The sequence below is a fragment of the Phasianus colchicus genome, chromosome 1 (genome assembly GCF_987193195.1).
Source record: "Phasianus colchicus chromosome 1, bPhaCol1.hap1.1, whole genome shotgun sequence".
Lineage (NCBI taxonomy): Eukaryota > Metazoa > Chordata > Aves > Galliformes > Phasianidae > Phasianus > Phasianus colchicus.
Window position 1 is genome coordinate 46,622,756 of NC_143436.1, and position 13,740 is coordinate 46,636,495.

At 40.5% G+C, this 13,740-nt stretch overlaps 1 protein-coding gene across 3 annotated transcripts in view; it reads left to right on the top strand.

The window, feature by feature from the left end:
- The first annotated feature begins 7,722 nt into the window (after positions 1-7,722).
- CFAP54 (cilia and flagella associated protein 54) overlaps positions 7,723-13,740 on the top strand; it is a 105,733-nt gene continuing 99,715 nt past the window's right edge. For 2 of the 3 annotated variants that reach the window (XM_090140100.1, XM_090140106.1), the window contains exon 1: positions 7,723-7,929. In XM_090140100.1, the coding sequence (XP_089996226.1) occupies positions 7,739-7,929 (191 nt within the window). In that variant the 5' untranslated portion in view covers positions 7,723-7,738. The other variant, XM_090140103.1, reaches the window with a different exon arrangement.

The following is a 13,740-nucleotide window of genomic DNA, read 5'->3' on the forward strand; positions in this document are numbered from 1 at the left end:
GTGCAGCACAACAAAAATTGTTCCTGTGGTGATAATTTATTTAGCAGCAATATTGCTAATGATGCAGAAGAAAGAATAAAATCCAGTTAACTTATTTTAGTTCCATATAGGTAAAAAATGTGCCATCTCTAAATTTAATAAACATACCAGGATATACAAAGTAGAACTACTACATAAAAAAAAGCCATTTGAATATATCCGGCCCTAGCAGATGAAGAGCCATACATCCACTTGGAAGCATTTTAGCAAAATTTCAAAATTTGTTTCTGATATTTCATCTACATTGTGTGGCCAAATTCTGCATGATTTTTATTATTTCATCAATTAAACAAGTAAAAGTACTGGTAGGAATGTCTATTTTTTCCAAACTGACATGTTGTAGATAGAAGGCAATAGTTTGATCTTGGAAATTGAAATTCTAAGGGAAAAAAGGGTAAGGTTTACAATTTTATTTAGAGCATCTTCTGGATAAAAATAAAAAAATGTAAAGAACAGATTAATAGTGTGCTGATCAGATATGAATGTACTTGTATATAATTGTATCTATAAAATTGCAATAGAAATTTATCTCTGTATATTTGTGATAAGCTACTTGCATGGGTTCAGAGTAACCTTTGAAGAATAGGATGATCTTCTGTTCATTAGCAGAGTTGTTGGCTTGGCATAATGATAAAACTGCAAGAATTAGGATTTATTAGATATATCTCTTTAAACATATACAAGAGATATTGGAAACAAACCACCAAAATGTCATCTATAATAACATCCCATCTCAATGGGATGTATAAGATCTCTGAATCTGATTCAGAGATGACTGGAAGATTCTTCAATCATATAACTTTTCAAAAGTCACACCATTGTTTCTCCACTCCTGTTAAGCATTTGCATATTCCTATTCCTCTTGAAAGTAATACTAAAAATAATGGTCTGTCTTTTGCAGTGTTAAGAAGAAGTCTAAAGGAAGGCTTACTTAAACCATATTAGCTGTAACAAACCTACTTCTGCTGTCCAGCTCAATTTCTAAAGGCTTACCTATCAGTGGCAATCAGTGGTTAATCACTGAAAGAAGTCAGAATTCCTGTGGGAAACACCTGCATTTCTTCTCACTCTTGTTAGCAGCAGACTGCAAGCCTAGAATTTTAATCTTCTTTCTAGCAACTATTTACTTTTCTTTACTGTCATCGTACTTTTGGATATTGTGGCTTTTCCCACAGACCTAGTATGGATTTAATGATCCTTTATCTGCATTTCTATAGATATGTAACGCTATTCCTGGTGAGTATTTATTTCACATAATGTAATCAGGCAACAGCACCAGTTGCTCTAAAAATAAATCATTGTGTTTTTTTACTTGAACTGAAATAAAGCCAACACGCACCAACTTCACTGTTTTAGACAATAGCTAAATAAACTTCCCACAAGTATGCAAAACACAAAACAATTACTTTTGCTTAAATATGATTTTCTAAATTTCTAAAATAATCACATAAAGGCTCACAATGACATATGTTATGTTTATTATTATGATGATTGGTTGTAACAGTATATTTTATTAAGAGTAATATATGCCAAGATAATACAATAATACGTAAAAAAGCTCAGACTGATATCTACTATTAGAAATAATGATCTAGAAAATATGACATAGAATAATAAAAAAAAGTATTATTGAAAAATGTGAATTATCCAAATAATTATGTGAAGTTAAGGATTTTTTTTCCTACTTCCTTGAATAAGCAAGTCTTATAAACAAAAAAAATAGCTACTCTTACACATTGTGTAACTTGCTACTGCTGACTTCCAAGCTGCTAAATCTCCTAGTCCAAGGTCAGGCTATCACTCAAAACAACTTCTGTCAGCTGCTTGCGCAAACCTCAATCAGCGGACACTTTGACCTTGGAGTGAAATATTCTGGCAAGTGAGTAAAAAAGTAATATAAATGGAATGTAGAGGCAATGATGCAAAAAAGTGTCAAAAATCATACTGTACTGCAATAAGGAATGGCCAAAAACTGAAATGCATTGATCTAAAAATACAGGAGGTCATCACCAGATTATTTCAGCTCTCCCTTTGTTTGTTGTCAATGGTTAATTCCTAGAACAGTTTATTTTGATCCTCTGAGCACTCTCTGACCAAACACACAACAGAGAAAGTGTTATGATAAGGATTCATTTGACTATTCAGAAACTATATATTACAAGCAGCAGAGTTATTTCCCTGAGATGATTTCTATCTACAGCATATGTAGTAGCTCAGAATTATAACAAGAAACACACATCAGGAGAATATGAACAAAAATGCACCGTCACATTTGGCTTCAAGAGAGATTTGGGAAAAGCTTCAGAACTAATTTATTTCTTGGAATAATCTATACTTCCTCTCATTTAATGTTTGTCTTGAGAATCTTCATGAAATGAAGAAAATGCACAATGGTTTATACAAAGTACATCACTGTTTTTTTCACAAACTGGAATCTTAACTATCAGATGCCCAGCAGTTAGCTTAAGCCAAACACAGCTAAAATTGAATTCATTTCCCTGTTCTATCTCGGCTGTTTCTTTTCTCATATGCCATAGAAAAATACAGACATTTTACCTGTCCCTCTGTTTACTAATTTAGATGTCATCTTTAGCTTGGGCCTCTATGTTTTCATGCACACAGCTAAGCATTGTACTTTTTTAGTATGTTTTTAAGGTGCGACTTTCAAGCACATCACTAAAAACCTTGCTTAGATTTTCTTCTTTTCATGTTGGGAAAGGATGTACAGGACTTTTGCACAAGAGTTCTTTACTATTGCTTTAAACTAGCCTTAGGCTTGGCTTCTTTATTAGAAGAGCCACTCCAGATTCCTGAGATTTGAGACAACCTTTGAATAAGAGAAATTGTTTACCTTTGCAATCTGTACAGTGAGCCAAAATTACTGCATCCCCAATAGATATATTTGCAGATCCCCGGAAGTCTTTCCAAAACAAGCTCTATCAATTGGTATCTACTTCAGTAGAATGTACATGTAAACTGGAATAAAACATGCCTTAATCAAATAAAGAAAGAACCACAAATTTTAGGCACAATATCTCATTGAAGAAATAGCTGGCTGCATCTTTTGAAAATCCCTAATGGACTTTTATGTGTCCAGCTGCTGCCTTAGGTACTTAAGTCTGCAAAGCAGATCTGAGAAGCTGTTGTGTTTCAACTTAAACCTCTTAGGAACTCAAGCATCTGTATAACAACCCTTCTGCATCTGCCTCCCCAAAGACCAGTTGACCCATTCACTGCATAACAATACATAACAATACAGCCATATCTCAGATTGTTCACATAGTATTACACATTTTACTTGGAAAAAAAAAATCAACTAAAAAAAGATCATTTCTTCCATATAGAATATTTTCTGGAAATTGGCTGAAATTCACCTATATGCCTGGGAGTATTTCCCTATACAAAGAAACTGGAAAAAACCTCTTGGGAGCATTCACACTCACACTAGAAAAAAAAACCAAGTTTGTAAAATAACCTTGGCACAATTTATCTTCAGAATTTGGCACTGAAACCTTTCGTATGTTACACCAAAACATGGTGAGTACTGTCACCACGAACTCAAATGTAGCCTCAAAAGAACCTGACAGTTGTGCAGTTCTCAGTAGCTGCTGTCCTCCCTCATGCTGATCATTCTTTTCCCTTCCTCTTACTACAGTACTCAGCACCAGCTCAGAAATGAAGCCAGGTACACTTCTCAAGTAAAACCAGAGTATTTTCTTTCTCTGAGCATTTACACTAAAACTGTCCCAGATCTGCACTCAGAGTATCTGAAAAGACCATCAGCTGTTTGTCAAAATGTGTAAGCTTCAGCTACTTTCACAGAATGGCTTGGGTTACAGGGGACCATAAAGATCATTTAGTTCCAATCACTACATGATTACTTTGCTAATGTATGTTTTAGAGTATTAGAGACCATTTCTGTGTTTAACAAACTTGGTGTATCAGTCAGTGATACACCTACTAACCTTTCAACTGAAAGGGAGCAGGTAGCCCTGAGATTCTGTTTGAACTGTTAAGATAGATTTACATAAAGCATCTGAGTCTAAAGACAGCCTTAAAACAAAAAGCACAGAATAATGGGAAGGAAATGATGACAGTGTAATCTCTCATAGCTGCCCATTAATATCCTGTACTCTCATATCCGTCTCATCAGTTATAGGTTTAGACAGGTGCCACAGATTCTGGCAGCAATGAACTTGCATGTCCGTCGCCTCTCTTCTTCCGTATGAAGTTAGCTATTTGAAATGTACATTACTTCCAGCAAAAAGAGTTCCTCCTGTATGTTTAATACAAGTTCTTCCTTTTCCTCCTCCCTTTGAGCAACTTTCATCTCATTTATAACGTATAATGTGGCATTCAGTAACACAGTTCACCTTTTCCAACTATCTGATGGCTTTTTAAGGACCTATATGAGGCAGCACAGAGCTTTTTTTTTTTTCTTCACAATATCTGATTCCTCTATACCATGTGAATAGCAAATGCTGTACTGCCATATAAGACACTTGGTTTCTATTGCTCCTCGATTATGTCTTCCCTGGCTATTTCATGAACTGTGAATTACTCCACAAAAATCAGCACACTGCTGTTACTGCTTCTTTCTCTAGCATTTCTACTCAAAGATAGAGATCTGTAACTTAGACTTGGCAGGCATACTATGGATAGAGCAGACGTGAACCCCTACTTCTAAGTCTACTAATCCATAAATGTTCAGCATTATTTTAAAGTCCTGTGTCTTCATTATCCTATCAGCCTGAAATTGCTAAGCAGTGATGTAGAATCACCTCAACTCTTTTTTTTTTTTTTCCTTTTCTAAAAGCATCAAGAAAGATATCATGTAAATTTAGATCTTTGGTCTCTGAGGTCTGCCAACTTGCTCTGTTGGTAACACAGCACCCACGGTTGCTTCTTGCATACTAAAAAGAAAAATCTTTAATCATCCTAATTCAGGTGTACATTTGCTACAAGCATCGTAGGAAGGGGTCTGAGTGCGCACCTCAGAATTACTTATAGGGAACAAATTTTACTGTTACACTAAAAGGGCTTAGCAGACGTTACCTCAGCCCCTGCACCCTGAAACCACTCTACACTCTTCCTGTCTAACTTTATTGTGATCACACAATGTTTTCCCTCCTCTGTTCTTTATAACTTCACTATAGTTCACACAAGTGGAAGTGACACAGTAGAAGTAAATGGCAACTTGATGAGTTAGCAACAGACATTTTTCCCTTTCTGACTCAAGCATAATCTTGGTTCGCATAACCATTACAGCAGATGTTTCTGATGTGGGTTTTTACTAAGTTAACTCTTTGTGGGCCCTTCTTTGACTTAATTTCTGAGGGACCTTCCTCATATTTGACACAGATTCCTACGACCTCTCTGCTTGAGTCAATGGATTTACCTAAATTCCACTTCTTGGAATACTTTCTGTGCCAGCACTCCTATGAGACCTTTTTGTTGTCTTGTTTCTCTCTGATTTCACCTTAATTCAGATTACAATCTAAATATTCACCTACTGATGACAAAGTCACTAGTCTTCCAATTAATAAAATCACTATTTTTTTTAAAGATACAGGGACATGTAATTCAAAGAACTGTGATAAGCTCTCAAATTCATTTGGTGAAGTATGCTCAATTTTTTTTTGAGGAAATTCTCCTCTCATGGCTGCAATTTCAATAGTCATCCCTTATTGTTTTGCAAACACCAAAGCTTTTCTCTGCAAACATTCTGAAGGCTTCAGAAAAACTGATAATCTTTCTGAAGTTAAAAAGCTCTATTCATTTAACTAGAAGTCCTTTAGACTATTGGGCCCACTAAACATTAGAGAGATTAAATGTTAGAAGCAGACTATCTTTTGAGTCTTCTCCAGAATGGTAAAACAGCAATCAATACTATAAACACAAAACACTGAAATAACATTCATAATATGATGGTTGCTGCTGTTCTTTGCTATGGTTCTCCAGGGGATTTTGCACTGGGTGCTGAAAGGATCTGAGCTGTTCTCCCTACACACAACTTCTCTTGTTTATAGGAGGCAGCAGATCTTGGACCCTGTTGAGCTCTGACGCAGGAATTTTAGCATGAACATTCTTCACGAGCTGGCTGGTCAGCTACGCCCTACTTAACTTCCCAGCAGTTAAAACTTTATCTTTACTTAGCTCTCTAATCTTTCCCTTTGGGAAATGACTCTGCTCCATTTCTCTCATTGTTTTTTTTGACTCCAATTGTTTCTATGGCTGCAAACACTGATTCAAACTTGCTAATATTACATCCAGTCTACCATCTGCTAGCCAAATGTTAAGAGATGCACAAAGTTTTACTCAAGAGTCTCTTTTATTGCTTCTCGAGCACTCCTCAAGCTTTTAGGCACTGCTGCTTCGTAGGGGCACTTCCTACCTCAGCCCCGAGTTTCAATATCAGCCCTTTGGGATACAGCACCACCTAGTGAGGCAAAACAGCTCAGCTCCGGGGGACTGGTGGACAAAGCCAGTGGCAAAAGCAGCCTTTCCAAAGGGCGTGTCAGTCAGCTGAAGTACATCACAGGAAGCGCTCTGATTACTGTGGCAAAGCACAGACAAAATCTTTAAAAGCAGTGGTAAATGCTCTCCAAGCCAAGTTCTCAAATTTCAGTTGTTTTATAATATGTGTCTCTGTACCCAATGATTTCTAAATCCCAGCGTCAGCGCCTTCGTGCCCTGTCTTTTCACAACAGGCTTTGTTTTCTGCTTCCTCCACAGAAATCGGAGGAACTCAGCCCTTTGCTCCCACCTAAATGCACAGCCATTGTTTTCCAAATGACTCTGTGCACATGAGCAGCCTCTCCCGGCTCCTGGTACCAGCTTCTCCATGCCACACGATTCTGCTTGGATGGTGGAGGCACACAGCTCTCAGAGGGTAACAATATGAAGTCGGTGTGTGAAATGAGTCAAATGCATTAGTCAGAACGTAATTTAAAATTGTGCATGTTGCCCGTAGCATTTGAGTGATTCCTATGTCATTTTGCTGGCCTGCAAAATGCATTGTTTTCTGTTTCCTCATGCTGATGCTGCGTTGTTCTCTTACTGTGAGCTATGGGACGCACCATTCAGGTGCTTCTTTGGCCATCCTGTACTGTCCATCCTGTGTCATTCCTTGTCACAAAATGGCAGCCAGGGCCAGCTGCACACCCATCGCTCCTCAGCTTTTGCAGTTAAGGATCACGTCCCTCGTGTCCAGGAACGCAGGCATCGGCCTGGTTTTCTTCTCCTCCCTCCCAAACGCCTTTACACGAGTGCCTACAGAGAAGCTGAAAGCACCTCGGTTGCCATGGCCGCCTCCAGCAGGGCTGATCGACTCGGCCAGGTTGTTTCGCAGCGTGCCGCCATTGTTTTTACAGCCAGGCAGATAACGCTGTTCAGAGCGCTAGCAGAGAAGGGCTTTTTTGCTCTTTTCTCTGCGGCAGGCGGGAAGCCTGCTATGCCATGCAATCAGCAAGTTCAAAGCAACGTCCCGAGCCAAACATCCATTTCAAACAGCGCCTGTAAGCCAGCTGCCGTATGGCACGGCTGACACCGGGGTGCAGTGACGCACAGCCGGGACACGCTGGGTCAACGGGCTGCTCCAACCGCCGGAGCTGCCTCCGCCGGGCCCCGTCGGCCCGCCATCTCCCCGCCGCCGTTGCCTGGCGACGCCGCCGCGTCCCCTCCGCCGCCGGGCCGGAGCATGGCGGAGCCCGCAGAGCCGCCGCCCCCCGCTCCGCAGCCGCGGCCGGCTGCTTTCTTTGGGGATGTGGCGCCGGGCAACCCGGTGGTGGACAGCCTGGATGCCGAGCTGCGGGACGTCCTGGGCTTCCTGCGGCGGCTGAGAGGCACAGGGGAGGCCGAGCAGCAGCGGCACGAGCTGCACCGCCGCGGGTAGGGCCGCGTCCTGCCCGCTCCGGGGAGCGCCTCTCCGTTCGGTTCTTCCCCGCTGTCGTCGCCGCCCCCCTCCAGCCTCACCCCTGCCCCCATCCCTTCCCTGGGTCCCCTTACAGAGCACCCACGGGGCAGGGGGCCCTTCCTCGTCAGTGGTGTGGCAAGCCGCTTAACCCTTTTTAGCTTTGCTTTTATTTTCTCTTTTTCTGCTTTATTATCGTAGAATCACAGAATCGTAAGGGTTGGAAGGGACCTCTGGGGACCTAGTCCACCCCTCTGTTAAAGCAGGTTCCCTGGTTACATAGGGCAGAGTCCAGGCGGGTCTTGAATCTTTCCAGAGAAGGAGGCTCCAGCACCAATCTGGGCAGCCTGTTCAGCTCTGTCACCCTCACAGTAAAGCAGTTCTTCCTTCTGTTTCTAGTTCTGATGTAGTTTGTGCCCACTGTGCCCACTGCCCCTTGTCTCACTGCTGTGCACCACTAAGAAGAACCTGGCCTCCTCTGTTTGACTTGACTTATGGATATTTATAAGCATTGATAAGATCTTCTCTCAGCTTTCTCTAACAGCCCCAGATCTCTCAGCCCTTCCTCGTAATAGAGATGTTCCAGACTCCTTCTCTTCGTGGCCCTCTCGAAAGTTCTCTTTCCTGAACTGGATGCAGTTCTTTATATGTGGCCTCACCACAGCATAGAGAGGAGGAGGATCATCTCTCTTGACCTGTTGGCCATGCTCTTTTTATTACACCCCAAGATACCACTGGCCTTTTTGGCCACTAGGGCACACTGCTGGATCATGACCAACTTCTTGTCCACCAGGACACCTAAGTCTTTCTCTGCAGAGCTCCTCTCCAGCAGGTCATACCCTAATTATCTTTTCCTAATTAAAATCCTCTCTCTCAAACACGAACAGCTCGTGTTTCTGCACTTCCTAGCATTTAACACTGTAAGAAGAAAACATGAGGTGCTGTGGCTGTTGACAGTGCCACTATTGGCTGTGTCAGAGCTGCTGGAGCTTTTCAGCAGGGAACCCCTCTTGCTGTGCCAGAGCAGTTGGCAGCCCACCAGCAAGTGCTGCAGGTGCAAGCATGGTGTGGATGGCATGCACATGCATTGAGAGCTGTGCCTGTAGCAAGGCCACATGAGGACAAGCCCACACAGCTCTTTTTGTGCATGTGTCTGCGTCTACGTACGTATATTTTTATACCCATCAATGCAGGCAGAACATATGGCAAGTGTATTTGTGCATATTTGTTTGCTCACATACATGCATATCTGTGGGTATGCATAAGTCTAAATTTTCTAATGCAGCTAATGTAGAGCAACTAAAATTGGAGAATGATGAGAATGATTCACAGTTCATGCATATGTCTTATAGAGACTGTGCATTTTCTCATGTAGCTCTTTCTACTGTATTTAGGTACATTATGACACAAATGTTCAACTGCCTCTTTTAAACTAATTGTTAATTTTCTACGGTTATTATCTGAACAATGTTCTATTCTAAATTTACAGATCTTTAACATTAATATGAAAGTCTCCCAGATTATCAAAATTTCATTCAAAAGGAGCACAGCAGCTAGCTGTAAGGGTGGTTAGCTTATCACTATGTGCAACTTCTGTCCTTACATATTTTGCTTGGTGCTTTCTGAGATGCAGGCCGCAAATGTTTCTTCTCTAAAGGAGCTGTACACATTTTAGGTGGTACTCAAATTTGGCACTCTATAATTTGTCTGCACTGGAGATCTTTTGTTTTCTGAATATACTGGATTTCTGATTTTTTTATATAGTGTGTTTGTCCCTAAGTCCAGGCCTACGTCTGTAACGCAGACAGGAGTCTTTGGGCTTTTGTCTCTAGTGTTTTTTTATATTGCTTCAGCAACTGATTTCTGTGCTTTGGTATTTTTAAGCCTTTCATTTACAGCTTCAGACTGTCTTTTGCTTTAGCTGATCTGTATTCTTAGTTTGAAAGTATTCCCTGCAGGCCCCTCAGAGGAAGGAGTGCCACTCAGCTGCTCAACACAGCACCAATTCAGCAGAAAACTGCTGATAATGAACACATCCATTTTAACTTCTAGTTGTGAGTTGGGCATGTTGAATCTGATCTGTTTGCAGATATAATGCCAAGTAATTGGTTTCTGCATCCAGTGTCTCCAAGCCATACTTTACTTTCTCCTGTGGAATATTTTGATGTGAGTAGGCTCTATCTTTTTAAAACTGTTTTTTTGTAGATGTTTCCCATGTCCACACTGGCTCAGCTGATATGAGAACATTCCCAGTCTAAAGAATTTTGCAGCATTCATCATGAAGATGAGAACTAGCACTACCTGGGGCTTGATTCCAGAAGCTGCTGATAGCAGTGATTCATGCTGGAACTCCAAGACATTGAGAAAGTTACACAATATCAAACTCCCCATGGCTCTGCATCTTCTAACATTCTTTGTATGTACAGAGGCAATGCAGAGGTGGAAGGCTGTAATTCTGATAATTAGCTCACACACTCAGGTAGCTAGCAAATTTACAGGTATTTGATTGTGAAATTTCTGCATTGTTTTTCCTTTTCCTCTTATTGCTCAAGTTTGTAATATGTGCTGCTTGCAGAACTAGCCATAGTCTAGTTGTTTCTAAGAATTTCTGAAGGTAATAGCTGTTACAGATGGTTTCCTAGATGCTCTGAAGGTTCTTGCTTTGTCATTTGTCAAGCTACATTTTCTGGCATGGGTTGGTGATCAAAGTGCTCGCTATTAGAGGAGCAAGAAAATGAGCTTCCACATGGCACAGTTTAGAAGACTGTCAGTTTCATTGTTCCAGTGCTGTCAGCCTTTGATGTTGATAAGTTAATAGTAAGGCCACAGGTTAGGTACTTATAATGTTCTAATATAAGAAATAAAAACTGAATATTTGCCTTGTACTGGAATTATAAGTATTTTCCACTGGAAGATGCAGTAAAAAGATTTTTTTTTTTCCATCAGGTAAATGAGAAGCTGTTTTAACCCATTTATCTGAGCAGTGGGGGTATCAGAGAATTTCTGTGACCTGTTGATTTTGTTTCATATTGTGTGGTTTAGGTACCATCATTCAGTATGACATTTTTTTATCTGTATCAGAAAATCCTTTACTAATTCTAGTAAAGACATTTCACCCAGAAATAAATCCTCACAGGCCTTACCCTGTACAAAATATTATGGATTGAGCTTTCAGGAAAAGACTTCTATTATTCATAGAGTGGCTGGAAATGAATAAGTTTCACCTTTGAGCCTGAACAGCCCCATTTTTCTGAGAATTCACTTGCTGCTCAACATGTTCTTCTGGAGTTCTACAGCCTCTTTGAAAGAGAGACTTATTAGCTGTTTAGAAAGCATCTTGCTTTCCTTTGTTTGTGTAAGAGAAACATTCCTGTGTCATGCACTCACTTCTACTTAGTCATGACATTGTAGCAGATAGATTTTTACCTTAATCTCCCCATTGATATTGACAGTCTAGTGAGATTGGTCACTAGTTTATTGCTGCAATGAAGAATCTCACTCGTTAATATAGTATTCAAAACAATAAAAAATGAAGATGACCTTCTCTGGGGGTTTTTCATCTTATCAGTCCCAAAGGGGTTTGTAAACTTCCAGACCTTTTTTCACAGTCGTTACTATCAGTTACTTTACAGACTGATAATTATCTTTCTTCTTCTCTTCTTGATAGACAAGTAGTGTCTATCAAACTTTTAGGATTCAAGAATCTTTTCCTGAGCTTCTACCCTTGGTAGTTGAGGGAGCCCTGCTCAGAAACTCAATGGATTCCTTCCTGTGGAGCCTCTGACTGGACTGGTAGTCTTCTCTCAGTGTAAGAGATCAATAGCCACACAGGTTTTTAATTGCTTACAGATGGACCATGAGAAATACAGACCCCATTTAGAAGGTGCTTTTTACTATACAGGGCTATGATTTTCTTTAAAGACATAATGTGCAAGAAGATTTTATTCAGGTTCGTGCTTTTGGCCTGGTTTATGCTTTTACTGCATTTTCTCTTCAGAATACACCTCTAGAATGTCCCATTTATCTCTTTGCTGTTTACTTTGAAGAACTGAGAATTATGCCAAGATGATACTTTTAGGAAAAAAAAAAGTGTTGTAATTCTTTGGTGTAGAGATCATTTTGACAAGTTGCTCATACAGCCATCTGTTTCACCTTGAAATGTGAAGGTGACTTGTAGCTTTCTGTGTGGGGAAATTGATGTTTCTGGTTGTTGTTTTTTTTTTTTTCTTTCTTTCTTTTACTGGGAGTCTTATCATACGATAAAATGAAAAGCTGTCTAGGAGACTGTAAAAATGAAGTTACTGAATGTCAGAAAACAGCTGAAGAAAGTGTCTTGCCTTCTAGCCTACCATCACTATCTCAGGAGAGTGAAAAGGTCCTGATATCTCACACCAAAAACCTCAAAGCTTAGATGCGTAAATTCAGCTAGAAGGCTATTTTCAAACAATGACTCCTCTCTTTCCAGTTGTTTCCCTTTCTTATAAATTGCTACCTATGAATAATTTAGCCGTTGTGGTTTCACAGGGCAGTCTTTACTGAGGTTCCTGTAGAAACGATTAGTTAAGTGATTAAATGCAAGAGATGCCTGGCACTATGTATGCTGTCAATATTGTTAATTCTGTAACAGGATTCTTTTCAGAAAAATCCCTGTGCTTATTAGCAGTCTGTCTGATCAGTTATTGTTTTCAAGCTTGAATATAGATTTCTTCAAAAAAATCTAAGTCAGCAAAGTAGTACAAAGGCACTAAGATGTCAAAGGCAGTCAGCAGGAACAACACAGCAAGCTGCAAGCAATCCAGGAGATTCCTGGAGTCAATTGAGGATAACTTTCTGGTTCAGGTATTGGTCAGATCAACCAGAGGCGAAGTGTCACTGGACCTGGCGCTCACCAATGCGGAGGAAATCATTAAAGAAAGTGAGATTGGAGGCAGTTTGGACTGTAGCAACCATACCCTGGTTGAGTTTGTGATCTCAAGGAGTATTGGCCTGGCAAAGAGTGGAGTCGTGACCCTGAACTTCAAGAGAGTGAATGTCAGGCTGTTTAAGGAATTATTAGATGAGGTCTCCTGGGAAATTCTCCCTAAGGACATGGGAACAAAACAGAGCTGGCAGATCCTTAAGAACACCTTTCTGAGTGTACAAGCGCTCTCTGTTCCTGCATAAGAAATCAAGCAGAGGAGGCAGGAAATCAGCATGGCTGAGCAAGGACCTCATATATATTGATATGAGGTATATTGGTCAGAAGAGGTAGTCAAAGGAGAGTGCACCCCCTCTGATAAATGAGAAGGGAGAACTGGCTACAACACACGTGGAGAAGGTAGAAGGTACTCAACAAGTTCTTTGCCTCAGACTTCACTTGCAATCAGGCTTCCCACACCTCTCGTGTCCCTAAACCTCTAGGTGGGAGTTGGGGAAGCAAAATCCCTCCCACTGTAAAAGCAGGGTGACTTTAAGACTGCGTCATGAAGCTGAAAGTGTTCAAGCCTATGGGGTCAGACAACGTGCATCTCAGTCTCCCTGCAGAAGTAGCTGATGTGGTTGCCAAGCTACTCTCCATCATGTTTGAAAATCTGTGGCTCAGGTAAAATCTCTGGTGAATTGCAAGAGGGAAACATTACTCTCATTTTTAAGAAAGAGTAAAAGACCCAGGGAACTACAGACTGGTGAACCTCATATCTGGGTCTCAGAAATCATGGCACGAATTCTTCTAGAAGATACATAGATTGCTCTGAAAGTAATATCTCTTAGGATAACAGACAGAGGCAACAGAAGAGCAAAGCAGCTATAGT